Source organism: Lynx rufus, unplaced genomic scaffold (genome assembly GCF_022079265.1).
Source record: "Lynx rufus isolate CCGP_SWC_20201006 ecotype Redwood Valley unplaced genomic scaffold, mLynRuf1.p SCAF_2, whole genome shotgun sequence".
NCBI lineage: Eukaryota > Metazoa > Chordata > Mammalia > Carnivora > Felidae > Lynx > Lynx rufus.
This window is the reverse complement of record NW_025814834.1, coordinates 220652568-220671689: the sequence shown is the minus strand read 5'-3', so window position 1 is coordinate 220671689 and position 19122 is coordinate 220652568. Positions and strand designations below refer to the sequence as shown.

Below are 19122 nucleotides of genomic sequence, written 5' to 3'. Positions count from 1 at the left end.
TCGGGCGTCCGTGATTAGAGACAGCAGGGGCTGACAGCGTGGACCCGGCAAGTCCCCTCCCCAGCCCCTTTTCCTCCCAGCTGTACTTGGGGCCTGGGGTGCAGGTGCCCAGGGACAGTGGTCAGCAGCGATGCTGGGCCAGGCACCCTGAGGGCATCAGGGCTGGTGGCCCGAGCCCCACCAGGCTGGTGGGGCTGGCCTTTGCGGTCCCCAGTCTGCTGCGATGTGCCTGGCACAGGGGTGACCGGGCCCCGGCCGGGCAGCCTCCTGAAGCGGTATCCCCTCCCGGCAGGACAGTCTGCTCCGGCCAGCCACCTCATCCGCGTGGAGGGCAACAATCTCTCACAGTACGTGGACGACCCTGTCACAGGCAGGCAGAGCGTCATGGTTCCCTACGAGCCCCCGCAGGTAGGTGGGGGCCCCTGCAGTTAGCCACGAGGGTGAGGGTCCGGTCACGGAGCACTCATGTCACTTCAGATGGCCAACCCACTGTCCCCAGCGCCTCCGGGTTAAGTCTTGCTGTGGAGCAACTTCTTCACCTCCTGCCCCCACCCCCAGCCCCTGGCGCCTGGCACTCATTTCTGGTCACTTCTGTGCCGGTCTAGGTGGGACCCCCCTCGGCCTCTCTGGCTACAGGAGAGAGGCCTGGAGATGAGGGTCCAGGCCAGAGGTGGGCAGTGGGCGGGGCGGAGAGCTGTGGGCGGGGCTCTGCTGTGACCTGAAGGCAGCAGAAGGTTCTGGGGCTGCTGTGAGGGCCCAGCCAGAGAAGCTGGGGGTGGAGCCAGGTGGGGGTGGGGGTCTGAGCAGTGACGGTGGGTTGGGGGTGGGCCCCTGTTGGGCCCGTGGGCCATGCTTCCACGGGTGAGGGGGCACAGCGAGCCCCACCTTTCTTCTACCTGGCTCTGACCCCTAGACTCCCCAAACTGTGATCAGTTCCCCAGACCCCCAGGCCCCAGCCCTGCACCTGGCCCCTTAAACCCCCAGCCCCCAGGAAGGGGTGTGACCACCCTGCACTCCCTCCTCCCTTGCCCTACGTCACCTGCCAGGAAAGCAGGGCTCTCCTGCCCCCTGGTGGCTTCTGTGTGCCAGCAGTTTGGTGAAAGTCCAGGTTTGCCTAAGCCAGTGACTGCATTTTATATCCTGACCCAGGGAGACCATGACACCTGCCCATTTTGTGGTCCTGGGATGCCCAGGAGTCAAGAGCCCTGGATTCCTTGTGCAGCTGTCCACAGACTCCCTGGGAAATGGACACATGTGCTGGAGATGGGGGTCCACTCAGATGGCTCTGGTCCCTCTCTCTGCCAGAGCAGTGCCATTCACCTTTCTGCCCACGAGAGCCTGCCGCACGCAGAACACACCTTTGTGCCCACAGGGACCTGTACACATGCCCGCTCACACCCAGCCTCCAGGGCTTGACCTCCAATCTATGTTAGGAGACATGGTTGGGGCAACCAGACCACAGGACTTTGGGCCTCCGAGAGCCAGCACAGAGCATGGCACTCAGTGTAGTGCATGATTGGGTGGGTAGATGAGAGGTATAAGTGGATGAGTGGTAGGAAGGAAGGAAGGAAGGAAGGAAGGAAAGATGGAGGTGGAAGAATGGGTGGATGGATGGATAGATAGGTGTAACTGGATGAGTGGTTGGAAGGAAGGAAGGAAGGAAGAAAGGAAGGGTGGATGGGTGGATAGAAAGATGGATGGATGGAAGGATGGATGAATGGATGGAAGGAAGGAAGTATGGGTGGATGGATGGATGGATGGACAGAAAGAAGGAAGGATGGATGGATGGGAGAAAGGAAGGAAGGAAGGAAGCATGGAAAGAAGGAAGGAAGGAATGATGGATGGAGGTGGGTCAGTGCATGCAGGTGAATGGCTGGATGGAGGGGTGGGTGCACAGAAGGTAAATGCATGGAGATGGAAGGATGGGTGGATGGATGGATAGATAGGGGTAACTGGATGAGTGGTTGGAAGGAAGGAAGGAAAGAAGGGTGGATGGATGAATAAAAGGATGGATGGAAGGAAGGATGGGTGGATGGATGGATAGAAAGATGGATGGATGGAAGGATGAATAAAAGGATGGATGGAAGGAAGGATGGGTGGATGGATGGATGGATGGAGGTGGGTCAGTGCATGCAAGTGAATGGTTGGATGGATGGGTGTGTGGACAGAAGGTAGATGGATGGAGGTGGATGGATGGATAGATAGGTTTAACTGGATGAGTGGATGGAAGGAAGGAAGGATGGATGGACAGATGGATGGACAGAAGGAAGGAAGGATGGATGGATGGATGGATAGAAGGATGGACAGATGAATGGTGGATGGATGGGTGGATGGATGGATGGATGGACAGAAGGAAGGAAGGATGGATGGATGGGTGAAAGGAAGGAAGGAAGGAATGATGGATGGAGGTGGGTCAGTGCATGCAGGTGAATGGCTGGATGGAGGGGTGGGTGCACAGAAGGTAAATGCATGGAGATGGAAGGATGGGTGGATGGATGGATAGATAGGGGTAACTGGATGAGTGCTTGGAAAGAAGGAAGGAAGGAAGGGTGGATGGATGGATGGAGGTGGGTCAGTGCATGCAGGTGAATGGCTGGATGGATGGGTGGGTGCACAGTGGATGGATGGAGGTGGATGGATGGGCGCATGGGTAGGTAGACGGGTGGATGCCAGGGACCACAGCGCAGGGGCCTGCCTCTCCCCCAGGCCCACCTAGAGTCGGGGCCTGGCCCAGAAGCACCCGCCACGGAGGGTGGGGCCTGCATGCTGATAGCACTGCTTCCTCCCCTCTCCCTCTCCCGTGTGTAGGTGGGGACAGAGTTTACCACCATCCTGTACAACTTCATGTGCAACAGCAGTTGTGTGGGGGGCATGAACCGGAGGCCCATCCTCATCATCATCACCCTGGAGACCCGGGAGTGAGTCTGCTGGGCTCGTGGGGGGGGGGAGGGGTGGACGGGGACCTGGGGCGGTTTTGCTGGGGGCTCGGCATGCAGAGGGGCAGGGTGAGGAATGGTGCTGGCGCTGGAGGTGAGTTTCAGAGGGAGGGCTCCCCCTGGCTGCGAGGGCTGCCGGAGCAGGGCCTGGGATTTGGGAGGACGCAGGCGACCTGGTGTCTCAGAGTGGCTGGGTGCTCCGCCTTGGTCCCCTGGCTCCTCAAGACCCCGCCGTGGGGGCCGAGGTGGGTGGCGCAGGCCCCCCGAGGCTCACGGTTCTGGCCGTGCCCGCCCCGCCAGCGGACAGGTGCTGGGCCGCAGGTCCTTCGAGGGCCGCATCTGCGCCTGTCCCGGCCGAGACCGCAAAGCTGACGAGGACCACTACCGCGAGCAGCAGGCCCTGAGCGAGAGTGCGGCCAAGAACGGGGCCGGCAGCAAGCGCGGTGAGTGGCCTGGGCTGGGGCGTGGGGGCCGCCTGGGACTTCAGGGCCGAACGTGCCTCGATGGGCGCGAGCCACGAGGCTGCCGGGGCTCCGGCCCCATCCAGCGTGGGCCCCGCCTTGGGTTTGCCCCTCTTGAATGGGCTACTGGTCTCTGGGCCCATCCACGCCGCACGCTGGGTGTCAGGGGTCCTGTGGCTTCATCTGCAAGTGGCCTGCCTCCCCTTGCAGCCTTCAAACAGAGCCCCCCGGCCGTCCCCGCCCTGGGCACCAACGTGAAGAAGAGGAGACACGGGGACGAGGATGTGTACTACATGCACGTGAGTGTCCTCCGTCTGTGACGCCCAGGCTGGGGCGGCCGGGGAGGACGCCACGGGCCACCAACTCGTCGCATTTTCTAGTTCTCCGAGAACGATCAAAGCCCCATGTCCGTTGGGGGTGCAGAGCCCCGGGGAGGGGAGGAATGGTGGGCGCTCACTGGGTCCCGGACCTGCTCCTGGGGAAGGGGGGAGAAGGGGTTCCGGGGAGCCCGGCGGAAGAAAGGGCGCCTTGCTGCACGAGCACCTGTGCAGAGGGTCCCCCGGTGTGTACTCAGGTGCGGGGCCGAGAGAACTTTGAGATCCTGATGAAGGTCAAGGAGAGCCTGGAGCTGATGGAACTGGTGCCACAGCAGCTCGTGGACGCCTACCGGCAGCAGCAGCAGCAGCTTCAGAGGCCGTGAGTGCGGCGCCCCGAGCCCCGGGCCCCCTATGCCCCCAGGCACCGGGACCCCCACCCCCCCCGGCCCCGGGCCCCCTACCCCCCCAACTCCGGACCCCCCTACGCCCCAGCCCAGGACGCCCCCCCTACCCCCCCAGCCCCGAGACCCCCCTAACCCCCCAGCCCAGGGCCCCCCCTACCCCACCAGCCCCGGGCCCCCTACCCTCCCCCAGCCCCAGGCGCCCTGCCCCACTGAGTCCTCACTGGGTCCCAGACCTGCTCCTGGGGAAGGGGGAAGAAGGGGTGCTGGGGAGCCCAGCCCCAGGCGCCCCACCCCACTGGGTCCTCACTGGGTCCCAGGACCCCCCACCCCCGGCCCCCACCCCACCCCCCCTGCCGGCCAACACCTGGTGGGAAGTATGGGGCCACTTCCACCCGCCAGGACAGGCATCCAGCTCCCCTGCTTGGTGCCCCCCTCCTCCTGGAAGCCTCCCGTGCTCGTGCTCAGTGGCCTTCTGGGCTATCCCTCCACCTCTCCCACAGGGGGGCCTAAATGGCCGCTGACAGGAAGGCAAGGAGGGCAGGTCAGAGCACGGCCGACCCGCTGGCTGACTCTGGTGGCAGGAGCCGGCTCTCCCTCCCACCCACCCCAGGCCGGGTCCCGGGGGACGGCCAGCGGCCGGGTGTGGCCCAGGTGTGGGTGGGAGTGCTGGGCGGGAAGGGAGGCCCCCAGCAGCCCGGGGCATCATGTGGAGGTGAGCACAGGGGGACGTGGCCGCCTGGGCCTCTCACCAAGAGCTGTCGCTGTCTAAGCAGGAGCCACCTGCAGCCGGCATCCTACGGGCCCGTCCTCTCGCCCATGAACAAAGCGCACGGGGGTGCCAACAAACTGCCGTCCGTCAACCAGCTGGTGGGCCAGCCTCCCCCGCACGGCTCGGCGGCCGGGCCCAACCTGGGGCCCGTGGGTGAGTGGCCCGGGCCGTGGGGGCGCAGAGCGGGCCGGGGAGGCACACGGCAGGGGGTCTAGCTCGAGACACTTCTGCACAGCTCAGGGCTCTCGAGGGCAGCCCCCCGCAGCAGCCCCTGCCCACGGGCGGGGGGCACAGCCACGGACAGCCCCCCGTGTCCATCGCCCACCTCAGGGAGGTCCCGGTCACGCAGAGTGTTGCGGGGGGCGGCCCGGCCCAGCTGGCTCTGACTGTCGCACTTGCCCAGGCCCCGGGATCCTCAACAACCACAGCCACGCCCTGCCGGCCAACGGCGAGATGAACAGCGGCCACGGCGCCCAGTCCATGGTCTCGGGGTCCCACTGCACCCCACCCCCCTACCACGCCGACCCCAGCCTGGTCAGGTACGTGGGCTGCTGCCGGGCCCCGCCTCGAACCCACTGACCTCAGCCCCTCGTGGCCGCCGGCCAGCTTGGCCCCCAGCCCTGCGGGCAGTCCCTGCCTGCTGTCCTGTGTGTCCTCACATCCACTCTGCCACCACGAGGACAGACACGGGCGGAGGAGAGGTCAGGAGTGAGAGTCCAGCAGGTGCCGGGGGAAGCACAGACACAGGGTTCCGTGGAGGCTGAGCCCCGGGGTGAGCACCTGGCCCCCGCCGGGCTCCCAGCCGGACAGAGCAGCCGCGGGCTTGGAAGTTACTGCCGCTTTATTTCCCACGTTGTCTCTGCAGTTTTTTAACAGGATTGGGGTGTCCAAACTGCATCGAGTATTTCACCTCCCAAGGCTTACAGAACATTTACCACCTGCAGAATCTGACCATAGAGGTAGGAGCCCCGCCCGCGGACCCAGAGGCCAGGGCCCTGTGCCAGGGCAGAGCGGTTCTCCGCTTTGTGGGCCACTCTTTCCTGCTCTTGCTGAGGGAGGGAGGCACGGGGGGGGGGCGGAATCTGGAAAACCCTTGTTCCCACGACTGAGCTCAACCAACTCCCTCTCGTCCGGCTTCCTATGGAGTCAGCTCTGGTGAGAGAGTCGTGGGCGAGCTGAGCTGCTCAGGCAGTGTCTGGACGGGACGCCCGCCCGGGGCCCCTGGCAGCGGGCCGCTCACTTGGACTTGGCTGTGAAGCTGCTCTCAGGCACCCAGCGGCCCGGCTGCCTTTGATTTGGGGGACAGGCTATTTCCAACTCTCCAGAGTTGTGAAGGTCAAGGCCGGAAGGGTCTTGGAGCTGGCGCGTCTCAGTGCCACTTACTGGGGGAGAAACTGAGGCCCAAAGAAGACAAGTCACACCTGCGCGTCCTGGGTTCAGATTGTGCCAGGCTACAAGCATCCTGGGCACCGTGACCAAACAGCCGTGGCTCACCTCTGGGTCGGAGGACAGTGCCAGCACTGAGCCCTTCCTAAACCACAGAAGACCGCACCTGCTCGCAGCCTAGGGCCACCTTGAGCTGTAATGTACTGTTAGCCAAGGGAGGCGCAGGCCTCAAGAGCCCAGAGAGGCAGAGGCCACAGGGGACACTCCAGCCCGGGAGCCCCCGCCCCCTCCCTGCCTGCCGTTCTGTTCCCATCCAGTTTGCCCAAGGCGCTGGGGCCACTCGCTCAGCCGTGACCATGTGCTGTGTCCACCGCTGCCCTCCCCCTCCCCCATCCCCACTGACCCCTTCTGGCCCAGCTCAGTGCATGTTAACCCCCGTCCCCGTGTGACCCGCCTGCCTGGCTGGTGCGGGGAGGCCCCAGGGGCTTGATGGTCGGCTCCGGTCCCGCAGGGGCCGGCAGCCCCCAGGGCGTGCAGTGGAGGCGTCACAGAGCCCAGGAATGACTTCACCCCTGCACGGGGGCGCGCGCGCGCACGCACGCCGCTTCTTAGCTCCCCGGTCACCTGGCAAATGCGGCGGCGCCGCCGGCGGCTCCGTTGTCCCACCGCCAGGTCCCGGAAGGGCGCCTTCGGGGCGGGGCGGGGGCGGGGCGGGGGCGGGGCCCTAACGGCCGCTCTTGCAGGACCTCGGGGCCCTGAAGATCCCGGACCAGTACCGGATGACCATCTGGAGGGGCCTGCAGGAACTGAAGCAGAGCCACGACTACGGCGCCCAGCAGCTGATCCGCTCCAGCAGCAACGCGTCCGCCATCGCCGTGGGCAGCTCCGGGGAGCTGCAGCGGCAGCGGGTCATGGAGGCCGTGCACTTCCGCGTGCGCCACACCATCACCATCCCCAACCGCGGGGGCCCGGGGCCCGACGAGTGGGCGGACTTCGGCTTCGACCTCCCGGACTGCAAGTCCCGGAAACAGTCCATCAAAGAGGAGTTCACGGAGAGCGAGATCAACTGAGGGGGGCCGGGAGGGCGCGGCGGGGTCCCCGGGCAGCCTCGCGGGGTCTCCTCTTCCTCGTTTTCACAAACTGCCTCGGGAGACAGGACCAGCAGGCTGTGCCGGGGGAGGGGCGAGGTCCACCCCGCGGCTCCCGGACAGCGGCTGGCGCGTCTGGACGCGATCTGGGCGGGGGAGGGTCGGCCCCCCGGAGCCAGCGCCTTCCCCACCTGCCCCGTCCGTGCGTCCTCCTCCGGGCTCTGCGGCTCCCAAGCGAGATGCTCCGGGGGCACAAGGATCGCCTCCGCTGACGGACTGCCAAAAAGTATTTTTCGATGTCTTTTGTTTCCTGGCAACGAGCGGCCCCGTGATTGTGACCTAAAACACGTTTATTTTGGGGTCAGCGCTCCAGACCCTGTCTCTGCCGAGGCAGGGTCCCTCTGCTGGACTTGAGGGTCCGTCTACCCCTCACACTTCAAACCTACTGCTACCTTCCACTTCCCGCCCCAAAACGAGAACCGGAATTTCCCCGGACTTGGAGCCGACTGGGGAGGAGGGTGTCTCTCCTTGGAGGCAAGGAAACTTCTGGTCAGTTGCCACCAGCCAACACCCAAGCCAACACCACCGGCCACGGCCAGAGCTCTCCAGTGAGCTTCTCCGCACAGACACGGACAGCATGCTCCTTAGACTACTGGAAATTGTCAATATTTGATAAAAAGATACCCTTTGTACTTGGTGGGTCAGCTTTTTTTTTTTTTTCTTTCATTCCTAACATTCCCTTCAGGGTTCAACCTGGCGGGCATTCCTGGCATCCCCGGGTCTGTCTAAACAAGCTGGACTAAGAAAGCAGAGGGCAAGCCAGGCAGGGGCCGGCGGCTGGACAGGAGTATGGAAGAACGGGGCAGGTCCGGCCACTGTTTGGCTGGGAGGCTCTCCACTTGGGACACTTCCAGTCTGGTGGCTACTGTGGCTAGTTGGGGGTAAGGCTGTGGGTTGCCTTTCTCGGGGAGAGCCCCTCCAGCGGGGAGGGAGCAGTTGGCAGGAAGGCGCACCTGTTGGGGGCTTGGAGGGAGGCGGGGGCAGGAATGAGGCCGGTTTCATTTGTAAGGAACCTCCTGAGCCTTTGTGGCCAGAACCCTGACAGACCCAGCGCACTGCCCAGGGCAGGAGACAGGACAGGAGAGACGTGGGCGATGGGTAATGAGGCCAACACCCCCGGTGGGATAAAGGGAAGCCTGCCTGATGTGTGAGCCGAGACAAGCCTTGGGTGCGGCCACACGGCACTTCCCAAGCACAGCCCGGGGAAGCCTCCAGGCCAGGGGAGGGTGTAGACGACGCAGCCCTAATCGTCCTTTGGGTCTGTTCTCATTGCCATAAACCGCCCAGAAGATGCCTCCCTCCCGGGGAAGGCAGGACGGACTCTCTTCAGGCTGCGTGTTCAGAGGTGTCCCCTGGGAGCGGGAGCACCGTCCCCCTCCATGCTGAGCCCAGACCGCGTTAACACGCCAGCTTCTTTCTTAGCTGTCCCCACTGGGAAGACGGCGGCCGGTGTTCCTTGTTTCACAGTGTTTCTCAGAGACTGGCCAGCAGGGGGAGGGAGCCCCACAGGCTCTGAGCCCATCCCGACTCCCTGAAGGAGCCCGGAGCCAGCTCCGTCCCAAGCTCGCTGTCCGGCCGTCTCCAGACAGGACTTCATCTTGGAAAGTCACGCCTGTACATGTCTACGGTCTACACTTACGTGAAAGTGCGGTGTGTGCAGACAGGAGTGCCTGCGTCTAGGGTAACGCGGCCATCCTCCCCCTCCACCGCGCACTCTCTGGGGAACCACCTTCCGGGGTGTCAGAGTCCCCCCCCCTCGGGCCCTAACCTCCGGCCAGGGCTCCGGGGCCACGGGACCAGCTCATTCCAACGGGCAGCAGGCTCTGCTCACCAGAAGGGGTGTCCGTGCCCACAGGGACCTGCAGTCCACCAGGGTACACCCCTACTGCACTCACAAGAGCCGTGGACTCAGGACCACGGCGGGTGCGTGTGGCTGCCCCTGCCCCCCATCCCCCGTTTCCTCACACCCCCTCCCCCTGAGGCTGGGGAAGGAAGTACACTGCCCGTGCCATTTCACAGATGAGGAAACTGAGGCTAAGTCTGGGGTCTCAGGCATCACAGCTGGGCTGGAGTCTGGCACTTGCTCCGGTGGCCATATGCCTGAGCCCCCCCACCGCGTGCCCCCTTGCCCCACCTCAGGAGTTGGGGACCCGTCCCTCAACTCGCTGGGGTCCACGAACCTGGGCGCAGGCCCAGGCGTCCCGTGGCTCTGTCTGCTCCTGGAGGCCAGAGTCCGGTAAGGGAATGCCACAGCCCACCCCCCACCCCAACCTGTGTGCCCCAGAGAGGGTCAGCGCGGGGCAGGAGGGGCCCCAGCTGTACCGGTGCTCGCCAGACGCCACACACGGTCCTGGAGCCTTTCTCCCACTGTGCTGGGGGAGGGGCACCTTGGGAGAGCAAAGCCAAGAACTCACGGCATGGAGGAGAAGCTCTGTGTGCTTAGAGGAAAACGCAGATCGATCGAGGGGAGTCACCATCCCTGGGTTCCAAACTCTGGGTCTACAAAACTCAAAGGTTCAGAGAAAATAAACCTTTAAGGTGTGAAGAGGTGGGAGGGACGCTCTCTCTCGCAGGGGAGCATTCTGGAGAGTGGGGTGGACCTCTCTTCAACACCGACACCAGCCACTCTGGGGCGGGAAAGCGTGCCGTTCCCCCCACCCCACCCCCGCCCGCCCCAGGGCCCCAGTGTACGACCACCAGGGACAGGCCAGGGTATCAGGTCAGTCGCAGACTGCCGCGTCTCTCCATAGGCTAAAGCACTTTAGCGCTTTAAGGCTAAAACAAAAACAAAAAAACAAAAACACCACCCATGTTTTTAATGTAATTAATCCTTTTCAAGCAGTATTAATGGATCTATTCCAATGATATTAACTTTTTTTGGTAATGTAATCTTGGGAAAACATGTTATTTTTTTAGCTGTGTTTTGGTGGGAAGTTTTGTTTTTGTAACATAATAAAGCCAAGTTCCGAAGGCTGTCTCTGAATAACTCCGCTAAGACAACAGCACGCACGAGCAGCAGCTCCTGAAGCCCCCACGCCAGGCTTGAGCAGCGACCCCCACCCCGCCCCGTCCAGGGTTTCTCCCGTGTTTTCAGTGGGAGGAGCCCGCGGGCGCCCTCCTCCCCAGGGCTATGTGCTCAGAGGGTGTCCGAGGTCACACAAGAACGGCCTCAGGGCAAACTCACGGCTCTGTCCTTGCAAAGCTGGTGAACCTCACAGGCCTGACTTGGGCCTCGGCCTGCCAACTGAGCCTGGAAGAGCAGGCTCATCCGAGCTCCGTGGGGGCCGAGAGGGGGGTCTGGACTTCAGAAAGTTCACGCGGGGCCGGGGAGGTCACAAATTCCCTCCCAGCAAGCAGCCTGGAGTCGAGCACATTCATGTTTCTCTGCAAAACTTAGGAAAAGACGGCAGAGAGCTCACGTGTGTTCAACTGGGGCTGGGCCCACGCGGGCTTGTTTCCATGCTTCTAGTTCTCAGGTTTCTGCATTTCAGAACTCGAAGAGTCAGGGGCGCTGCCCCAGCAGAATAGGGCTCTCAAATCTGTTCAACCTGGAGGGAGGTCCAAGTCTTTTTAGACCTCGGGCGGAAACGAAGCACAAGATAAAAGGGACAAAGGCCAGATAGAGCCATGCACACACCGAGGCAGGGACACCACATGAACGCAGGTCAGGAGAGGCCAGGTGGGGCCAGGAGAAATCAGGTGAGGCCAGGAGAGGTCAGATGGGACCTGGAGAGGCCAGGTGGGGCCAGGAAAGGCCAGGAGAGGCCAGGTGGGGCCAGGAGAGGCCAGGTGGGGCCAGGAAAGGCCAGGGGAGGTCAGACGGGACCTGGAGAGGCCAGGTGGGGCCAGGAGAGGCCAGGTGGGGTCAGGAGAGGCCAGGTGGGGCCAGGAAAGGCCAGGGGAGGTCAGATGGGACCAGGAGAGGCCAGGTGGGGCCAGGAGAGGCCAGACGGGACCTGGAGAGGCCAGGTGGGGCCAGGAGAGGCCAGGTGGGGCCAGGAGAGGCCAGGAGAGGTCAGATGGGACCAGGAGAGGCCAGGTGGGGCCAGGAGAGGCCAGGTGGGGCCAGGAGAGGCCAGGTGGGGCCAGGAAAGGCCAGGGGAGGTCAGATGGGACCAGGAGAGGCCAGGTGAGGCTAGGAGAGGCCAGACAGGACCTGGAGAGGCCAGGTGGGGCCAGAAGAGGCCAGACGGGACCTGGAGAGGCCAGTTGGGGCCAGGAGAGGCCAGGTGGGGCCAGGAGAGGCCAGGAGAGGTCAGATGGGACCAGGAGAGGCCAGGTGGGGCCAGGAGAAGTCAGATGGGACCAGGAGAGGCCAGGTGGGGCCAAGAGAGGCCAGACGGGACCTGGAGAGGCCAGGTGGGGCCAGGAGAGGCCAGGTGGGGCCAGGAGAGGCCAGGAGAGGTCAGATAGGACCTGGAGAGGCCAGGTGGGGCCAGGAGAGGCCAGGTAGGGCCAAGAGAGGCCAGGAGAGATCAGATGAGGCCAGGAGAGATCAGACAGGACCAGGAGAGGCCACGTGGGGCTAGGTGTGGCAGCCTGGGCCCCAGCTACACCTTTCTGGTCGGGCCCATTCATTTTCTTTGAGCAAAACCTGTTCAACCCTCTCTTCAGTTGTCATCTGTTCCAGGGCCCACTGTGGCGGGCTGAGCGGAACGTGCCCTCATCCCATCACAGAGACAGGAATCCCAACACACCGACACCTCTGAACTGGAAGGGAAACAAGGCTCAGCTTGTTTAAATAAAGGCAGCTTCTGAGGAGCCAACACAGCACGGCAGTTTCCCCACGAGGGCGCCTTTAATATCCTCGCTCAGAAACTTTTGAAAAGTAGGGTATGAGCGACGCGTCCAATTACTTTCAAACACATAAAACACCTCCAGTATGTCTGCGGTGTAATTTAAGAAGAGATCTGGGCTCCGAGCAGACCCGCCACTTTGCAAGGCTCTCTTGTTCCGGGAGCGTCCACACCACCCCTATGTAGCTGCGGAAAAGAGAAGACAGGGCCTGCTTCTGAAGCGTGTTCCCCGCCCCTCGGGAGGAAAACGGTGTCCATTCGCGCCCCCACCCCACCTCCAAAGGGAGCCTATATTCAGGCAAGAATAGCAAACAGCAAAGTGGGCTTTCACATGGTGTCAGGATATTTCGTCCCATCTCCCAGGACAGTGCTGCGCATTATCGTACGCAGACACACGTCTCCACGGGTTCTCCAAGACATCTGTCTGGTTTTTAGTATTTTTATTTGTTTAAGTTTATTTATTTCGGGAGACAGGGAGCAGGGGAGGGGTGGAGAGAGAGAATCCCAAGCAGGCTCCGCACGGTCAGCGCAGAGCCCGAAGCACAGATCCCGCGAACAGTGAGATCACGACCCGAGCCGAGATCAAGAGTCCGCCGCTCAGCCGACTCAGCCCCCTAGGTGCCTCGACTGTTTGGTTTTTAAATACTGCTACCACTGCTCAAAACGCCCCAGTGAGACCTGCAGCCTGCCGCTTGCACGTGACATTTAGTTTCGAATATGCCCCACCAACCTCAGCTCTGCTCTCTAGAATCCACACTATCAACACCGGTCTACACCTCAGGCACAAGAGAATAACCGGAGAGAAAAAGGGCTTTGGCAAAACGAACTGCAAAAACGCTGGCAGCGAGCACGCCCGGCTTCTGGCTCTAACTTCCCGCCGGGCTCTGAGGAAGCACGCAGCCCCGGGTCAAGCCAGAGGACCACACAACGCCACAAACACAACCCTGGTAAGATTTTCAGAGTAATGATGTGCTGAGCTCCCTCAGTGATCACTGAGCTGACGGTGCTGGGTCTGGGCTGGCAGGGGGCCCGAGGGAGGTCCCGGGGACATGGCGACATGCTGGGGGCTGGTCACATAGGTTGTTCAGTTTTGCAAAAACGCGCTGAGCTCAGGCACCTGTGTACATGCCGTGTACCAATGTGCGTTCTCTGTGTGTGTTATGCTTCAGTTACAAGGGTGCAAACTCTCCTAAGAAGGGAGCCACCAGGAAGACAGCACCATAGATCATCTGAAACTACAATCTGCCAGCTTGCCAAAAACCCACAAACTTTAAACCTTTACGCACATGCTTAGGTGATGAAAACGAGACTAGTACGTACTATAGCATTCAGCCGAACCCTTTCAGAACGCTGTTTGTGGGCTAACGAGTCAGGATTAAGCCTTCTTAACGCGTTATTAGGAATGGATTTCCCATCAGGAGTAGTTAGGGACTTGGGAGAGGCAGGTGGGCAGGAACTACAGGCGCTACGGCAGGCCTGGCGGCCGGGGCGCACCAGCCAGCTCCGGGTCAGCAGGCACCGGGAGGGGCCCTGCCCCCCTGTGGCTGGCTGGGCTGCACCTGACACCGGCCGGGCTGCTGCCGTTGGTGGCAGCGGGTCCGGATCGCTGTCACTCCCAGTGTTAGGCTCAGCTGCTGGAGACACCGCTACCTGACAAGGGCTCACGTCCCCCCCGGCTGTGAGTTAGGGAGCAGGGCTCTGCGTTGAGAACACCTCAAATCCAACCACGGGGCCACTGTGGTCCGAGCCTGAACTACTGCGGCGCCCCAGCCCCCGCCCCGCGTCTCCCCGCCTCCTTCTGCCCCTGGGCCGCCACCGTGGGGTCTTCCGAAGGGTGCAAGGACCTGCTGGAACAATGCTTGCAAAGCTCCAGCCGGGTCAGTCAGCCTTCCATGCGCCGCCCCCAAGGGCTTCCCAAGGACCGAGCCACGGAGCACCACCCGAAGCCTCTGTGCCCACTGCTCTGACCTGGTTTCTGGCCCTCGCTACCAGCTCGCTGCACTCCTGCCAGCTCGGTGGCTTTGCTGTTCCTTGAACAAGCCACAGGGGGCCTACTTCAGGGCTTTAAGAGGATTTAGCTTCCCCTCTGTGCAGATACCTGCACACCCCATTCGGGTGCCCGCCCCAGTGACCGGACCCTCTTCAGAAGCCTCCCCACCCTCCTCTTCCCCGCCCCGCGTGACTCGTCTTCGTGGAACCGAGTGGCGCCGACGTTCCATTGTACTCGTGTTTGTCCACCGAATTCAGCAGCTCAGAACGAGGACTCTGCTGCGCTGGGGGCCGTGTCTACAGCGCCCAGAGCGGTGCCAGCCCGGGCAGGTGGTAAGGGAACATCTGTATCCTGCTCTCGAGCCCCCGGCGCGCCCAACACTGCTTCGCGAAGGAGGAAGCCAGCGTGCTTGCAGCCATTCACCTCCGAAGGAGCGCTCGCGGCCACACCCCACCCCACGTCGGCCGGGCAGAGGCGGCCAGGGGACCCGGCCCCGAACGACCAGGCGTCAGGCCTCTGACGGAAGTGTTTGCTCGGCCAGCTTTGAGGGCACCGCCGGCCTCTTCACTTGGAGAGCAGGAAACACGGAAAGGGGGCCGGCAGGGCAGACGTGCCACGGCTGGTGGAGGAGCTGATGGCACGGGGAGGGGAGAAGATGCCCAGCGCAGACGCCCGAGCGGCCGACGGGACGACCCCCACGACACGAGGTCGGAGTGGGGTGCGCGGACCCCTCCCTCAGGACCGGGTCCCAGCGCTACCCCACCGCCAGCCAGAAGCGCGCCCTCCCGCGGGAAGACGGCGCCCGGGCCCCCGGGGGCGGGAGGGGGTCGAGAAGCAGGGACCGCAAGGACGCCCGCAACCGGAGTGCGGCCGCCGGCGAACGCCCGTTGATTTAAGGCCTCTGAGAACCCCGCATCGACCCGGAACCGGAAGCGCGGGGAAGGTCAGCAGCAAGGTCTAAGCGTGAGGTGTGGCTCTGGACGCGGGGCGGGGCCCGGGCGGGGCGGGACAGAAGCACTCCTTGAAAGGACGGGGTTCCGGACGCGAGGCGGGGGAGAGGGGCGGGGTTTAGGACGGTGGGGCGGGGCTAGGGCGGAGCCCTGGGCTCGCGGCTGGGGGCCGGAGGGCGTCCTGGAAGGGCGTCGTTCTGGACTCAGGAGCGGGCTCTGGGCGAGGGCGTGGAATGACGGCCACTGTCTCCAGGTCCCCGAGGCCCTCACCTTCTGGCGGTGGCTCTGTGCCTATTTCCCTGCGGAGCCTCTTCCCCCACGAGATTTCCTTGATCAGCGACAGGGCTTTTTCACATATTAATGTCTATCTTTGCAAAACTTGGCTTTCCAATTAAAAATTTTTTTAATAACCATAAATCATAGGCTTTTGGGGCACCTGAATTTTGCTCGGGTTTTGTTAACGGGGTCACTGAAACCCCCAGGGTGCGGGACTCCGGCACCTGCGCGAGCTGTGGGGTGTCTCACTAGCTGAGCAGGGCGCTCCTGGAAAATTGGCTGCTGCGGGAGACCCCGCCAGCGTCCTCTCGCTTCCAAGATACATTATCTGGTGTCTCCCCGTCGGTTAGCCAACTCCCTCCGATTTTCGAGAAAATCTAGTCCTTTTCTTGCAAGGTGACCGTACCAGAAAGGTGACTGGTTTACGTGTTGGAATCACTGCCCCAAGATAAGTATTCTATTTAATACTGACTTCTCTAATGATTGCCACCTTGGGTTAAAGGTTATTAAATAGGCTTGTTTTATAAGTTTCTATTTAGCTGCACAAGTAATCTGAAAGCATTTTGAGGTGGTGAATTTATTTATTTATTTATTTATTTATTTAAAAAAAATTTTTTTTCAACGTTTATTTATTTTTGGGACAGAGAGAGACAGAGCATGAACGGGGGAGGGGCAGAGAGAGAGGGAGACACAGAATCGGAAACAGGCTCCAGGCTCCGAGCCATCAGCCCAGAGCCTGACGCGGGGCTCGAACTCACGGACCGCGAGATCGTGACCTGGCTGAAGTCGGACGCTTAACCGACTGCGCCACCCAGGCGCCCCGTGAATTTATTTTTTTAAATAAAGGTTTCTTGCAAAGATCATATCATGAATTTCCTTCAGCCCGCAAGAAAAGAAGTCATCCGACCTCCACTCCCACCCCACTAAAAGCTTGTATAACTGGGGTTTTGTCTCTGTGTCATTAAAGATGTCCTGAGGAGGGCTGGGAGACCATCAGCAGGGAGCCAGGCTTCTCTCTCTCGTCTTGCTTTCTGTGTTTTTTCTTAAAAATGCAATTTTTAAGTAATGTCCACACCCAACGCGGGGTTCAAACTCGCAACCCTGAGGTCAAGAGTCGCACATTCCACTATGGAGCCAGCCGGGTGCCCCCCTTCTTGGTCTTTCTTGGCCAAATGGTTTCATTCTCAAGGCCAACTCCTGGTGTGGAACTTTGGACATCCATCTTTGCTTGAAAGATGGGAGAGTGGAAGGTAACAAGATCACAACTCGAACCTCAGCGAGCCTCCACGTAAAGACCTCTCCGGAGACCCAGTGGCTTCTTTGGCACAGCTGCGGAATGTTGTCTTAACTAGGTTAACCCGTGCCAGGCGTAAAACCCAAGTTCTGTTAAAGGAGAGAACACCTGGGTGGCTCAGTCGGTTCAGCGTCCGACTTCGGCTCAGGGCATGATCTCGCGGTCTGTGAGTTCGAGCCCCGCTTCGGGCTCTGTGCTGACAGCTCGGAGCCTGGAACCTGCTTCAGATCCTGTGTCTCCCTCTCTCTCTCTGCCCCTCTCCTGCTCGTGCTCTGTCTCTCAATAATAAATACACGTTAAAAAAATTTCTTTAAATGAATAAGCGTTGAAAAATAAATAAATAAATAGCAGGATACTGGATAAGCAGCCGTCCAGTCGGGATGTGATCCCATTTCTAGATTTTGAACTCAGGATGCCTTCCTGGGTCATATCTGAGTGACAGTAAAGGTGAAGACCGAGTGTCTCAGGATGAAGTGTAAGCTCCACAGGACCAGAGACCTCACTGCGCTGTCCCCAGCCCCGGAAACAAGCCCGACATTTTTCCTGGCTGTAAATATTTCCTGAACTGAAGTTTAAAATAAGCTGGAATGTCCTCCGCTTTTACTGCATTTTTCTTCAAAGTCCTTGAAGCCAGAAACGGTACTTCATTCAGCCAGACATTTTTCAGGCACCTGCTATGTACCAGGCACCTTCCTGAGGCCGGGGAATCAGGTCTGGAGAACTCCCTGAAATCACTGCTGCTCGACCGAAGGCAGTTCTGATGGGTGGTGAATTGCGTCTCCCCCAAATTCGCATGCTGAAGTCCTGTGAACGTGACCTTCTTAAGAAACAGGGCCAGTGCGGATGTATTTGGTTAAGACGAGGTATACTGGAATAGGGGGGCCCCCTCTTCCAAGATGGCCAGTGCGCTTATAAAAAGGGGAAATTTGGACACAGGCGCACAGGAACAACGCCACGCAAAGATGAAGCAGAGGTGGGGAAGGTGCTTCTACAGCCACGGATCCCCAGAGGCTAGGTAGGGAAGAGGCTGGGAACAGAGTCTCCCTCCCGGTCCTTAGAAGGAGCCAGGTCTGTTGACGCCTCGATCTTGGACCTCAGAGGTGCGGGAGAACAACCCCGTGCTGTGAGCGCCCAGCCTACGGTGCTGTCATGGCGGCCCCAGGAAACCGGTACATGAGAGTCACCCTTAGGGATTCTGGCTGCATCCCCAAAGCTCTTACACCTTCCACAGAGGCACTCCCCGGCAAGAGGAGTCCAGGCCCCAAGAATCTGGCCTCCGCTGCTCTTTGAACAAGCCAAGGTCACTCCCACGTCCAGCTGATGAGTTGGTCTCCGCTGGCGATGCTGTTCCTCCCGATTTCCCCGTGGTGGACTCCTCGGCGCTGGGCCCCGGCGTCACGGGGAACAGCCCACCTTCTCCCACCCGCCCACAGCACCTGCCATTACCGGCTCCCTCCCTCGACCCCCGCGCATCTCCATCGGAGCCCTTACCGCGAGCCGAAATGCTCCTGTGCGTCTGCGCCTCGGTTTTTGTTGTTTCCTCTGCTGGAGCATGAGAAACGGGAGAGCCAGGATCGGGCTGCCGTCTTTCCATCCCAGTGCCCGGAAGCGCGTCAGGCTCGCAGGAGATGCTCAAGCCACGCAGGGAGCCAGGCGGTACGGCGTACTCAGATTGCCTCCAACAGGCGCCTTAGGACCTCAGGGCACGTGGGCTTGCATTCGGCCCGTGACCACCCCGAGAATTCTTCTGGGTCCTTCCCAACCCCTTCTCATCCTGTCGCCTCTCCATCTGCTGGAGAAGGAGGGAATGGTCAGGGATGGTTAGAGGAGAAGAAAAGGACTCTCCCACGCCTTTTAATAAGCTTTTGTCCAAGTTCATTTATTGTTGAGGCAGAGAGACGGAGACAGCGAGCGGGGGAGGGGCAGCACGGAGCCCGATGCAGGGCCGGAACTCACAAACCCTGAGATCGTGACCTGAGCCGAACCGACAGTCGGACGCCCAGGTGCCCCTCTTCCACACCTTTTAAAAAGTTATTTGTTAAATAAAATTGGGGCAAAATATAAAGAGCACAAAATTGACCACTTCAAACGTACCGCTCCGTGGCATTAGGGCACAACATTCCCCCTGTGGTGCCGCCGTCATCACCGTCCATCCCCAGGACACTTTCCGTCTTGCAGACTGAGACTGAAACTCTCCGCCCTAAACGCTAACCGCCATTCCCCCTCCCACCTTCGGTCTCGAGGAGTCTGACTCCTCTGTGTGCTGCGTGCGTGTGGCATCACACAGGGTTTGTCCCTTTGTGCCTGGCTTCTTTCACGAAGCATAATGTCCCCGGGGGCCATCTGTGCTGTGGCAGCCATCAGGAGGTCCTGCCTTCTCAGGGCTGAGTGAGAT

General features: G+C 61.1%; 1 protein-coding gene across 3 annotated transcripts in view; it reads left to right on the top strand.

The window, feature by feature from the left end:
- The window catches only part of TP73 (tumor protein p73), a 61321-nt gene extending 53265 nt beyond the window's left edge, over nt 1-8056 (top strand). For all 3 annotated transcript variants that reach the window (XM_047083343.1, XM_047083344.1, XM_047083342.1), the window contains exons 6-14: nt 293-408; nt 2809-2918; nt 3237-3379; nt 3608-3696; nt 3972-4093; nt 4892-5040; nt 5291-5426; nt 5753-5846; nt 7017-8056. In XM_047083343.1, the coding sequence (XP_046939299.1) occupies nt 293-408; nt 2809-2918; nt 3237-3379; nt 3608-3696; nt 3972-4093; nt 4892-5040; nt 5291-5426; nt 5753-5846; nt 7017-7343 (1286 nt within the window). In that variant the 3' untranslated portion in view covers nt 7344-8056. The remainder of the gene's footprint in view (nt 1-292; nt 409-2808; nt 2919-3236; nt 3380-3607; nt 3697-3971; nt 4094-4891; nt 5041-5290; nt 5427-5752; nt 5847-7016) is intronic.
- Nucleotides 8057-19122: the final 11066 nt, after the last annotated feature.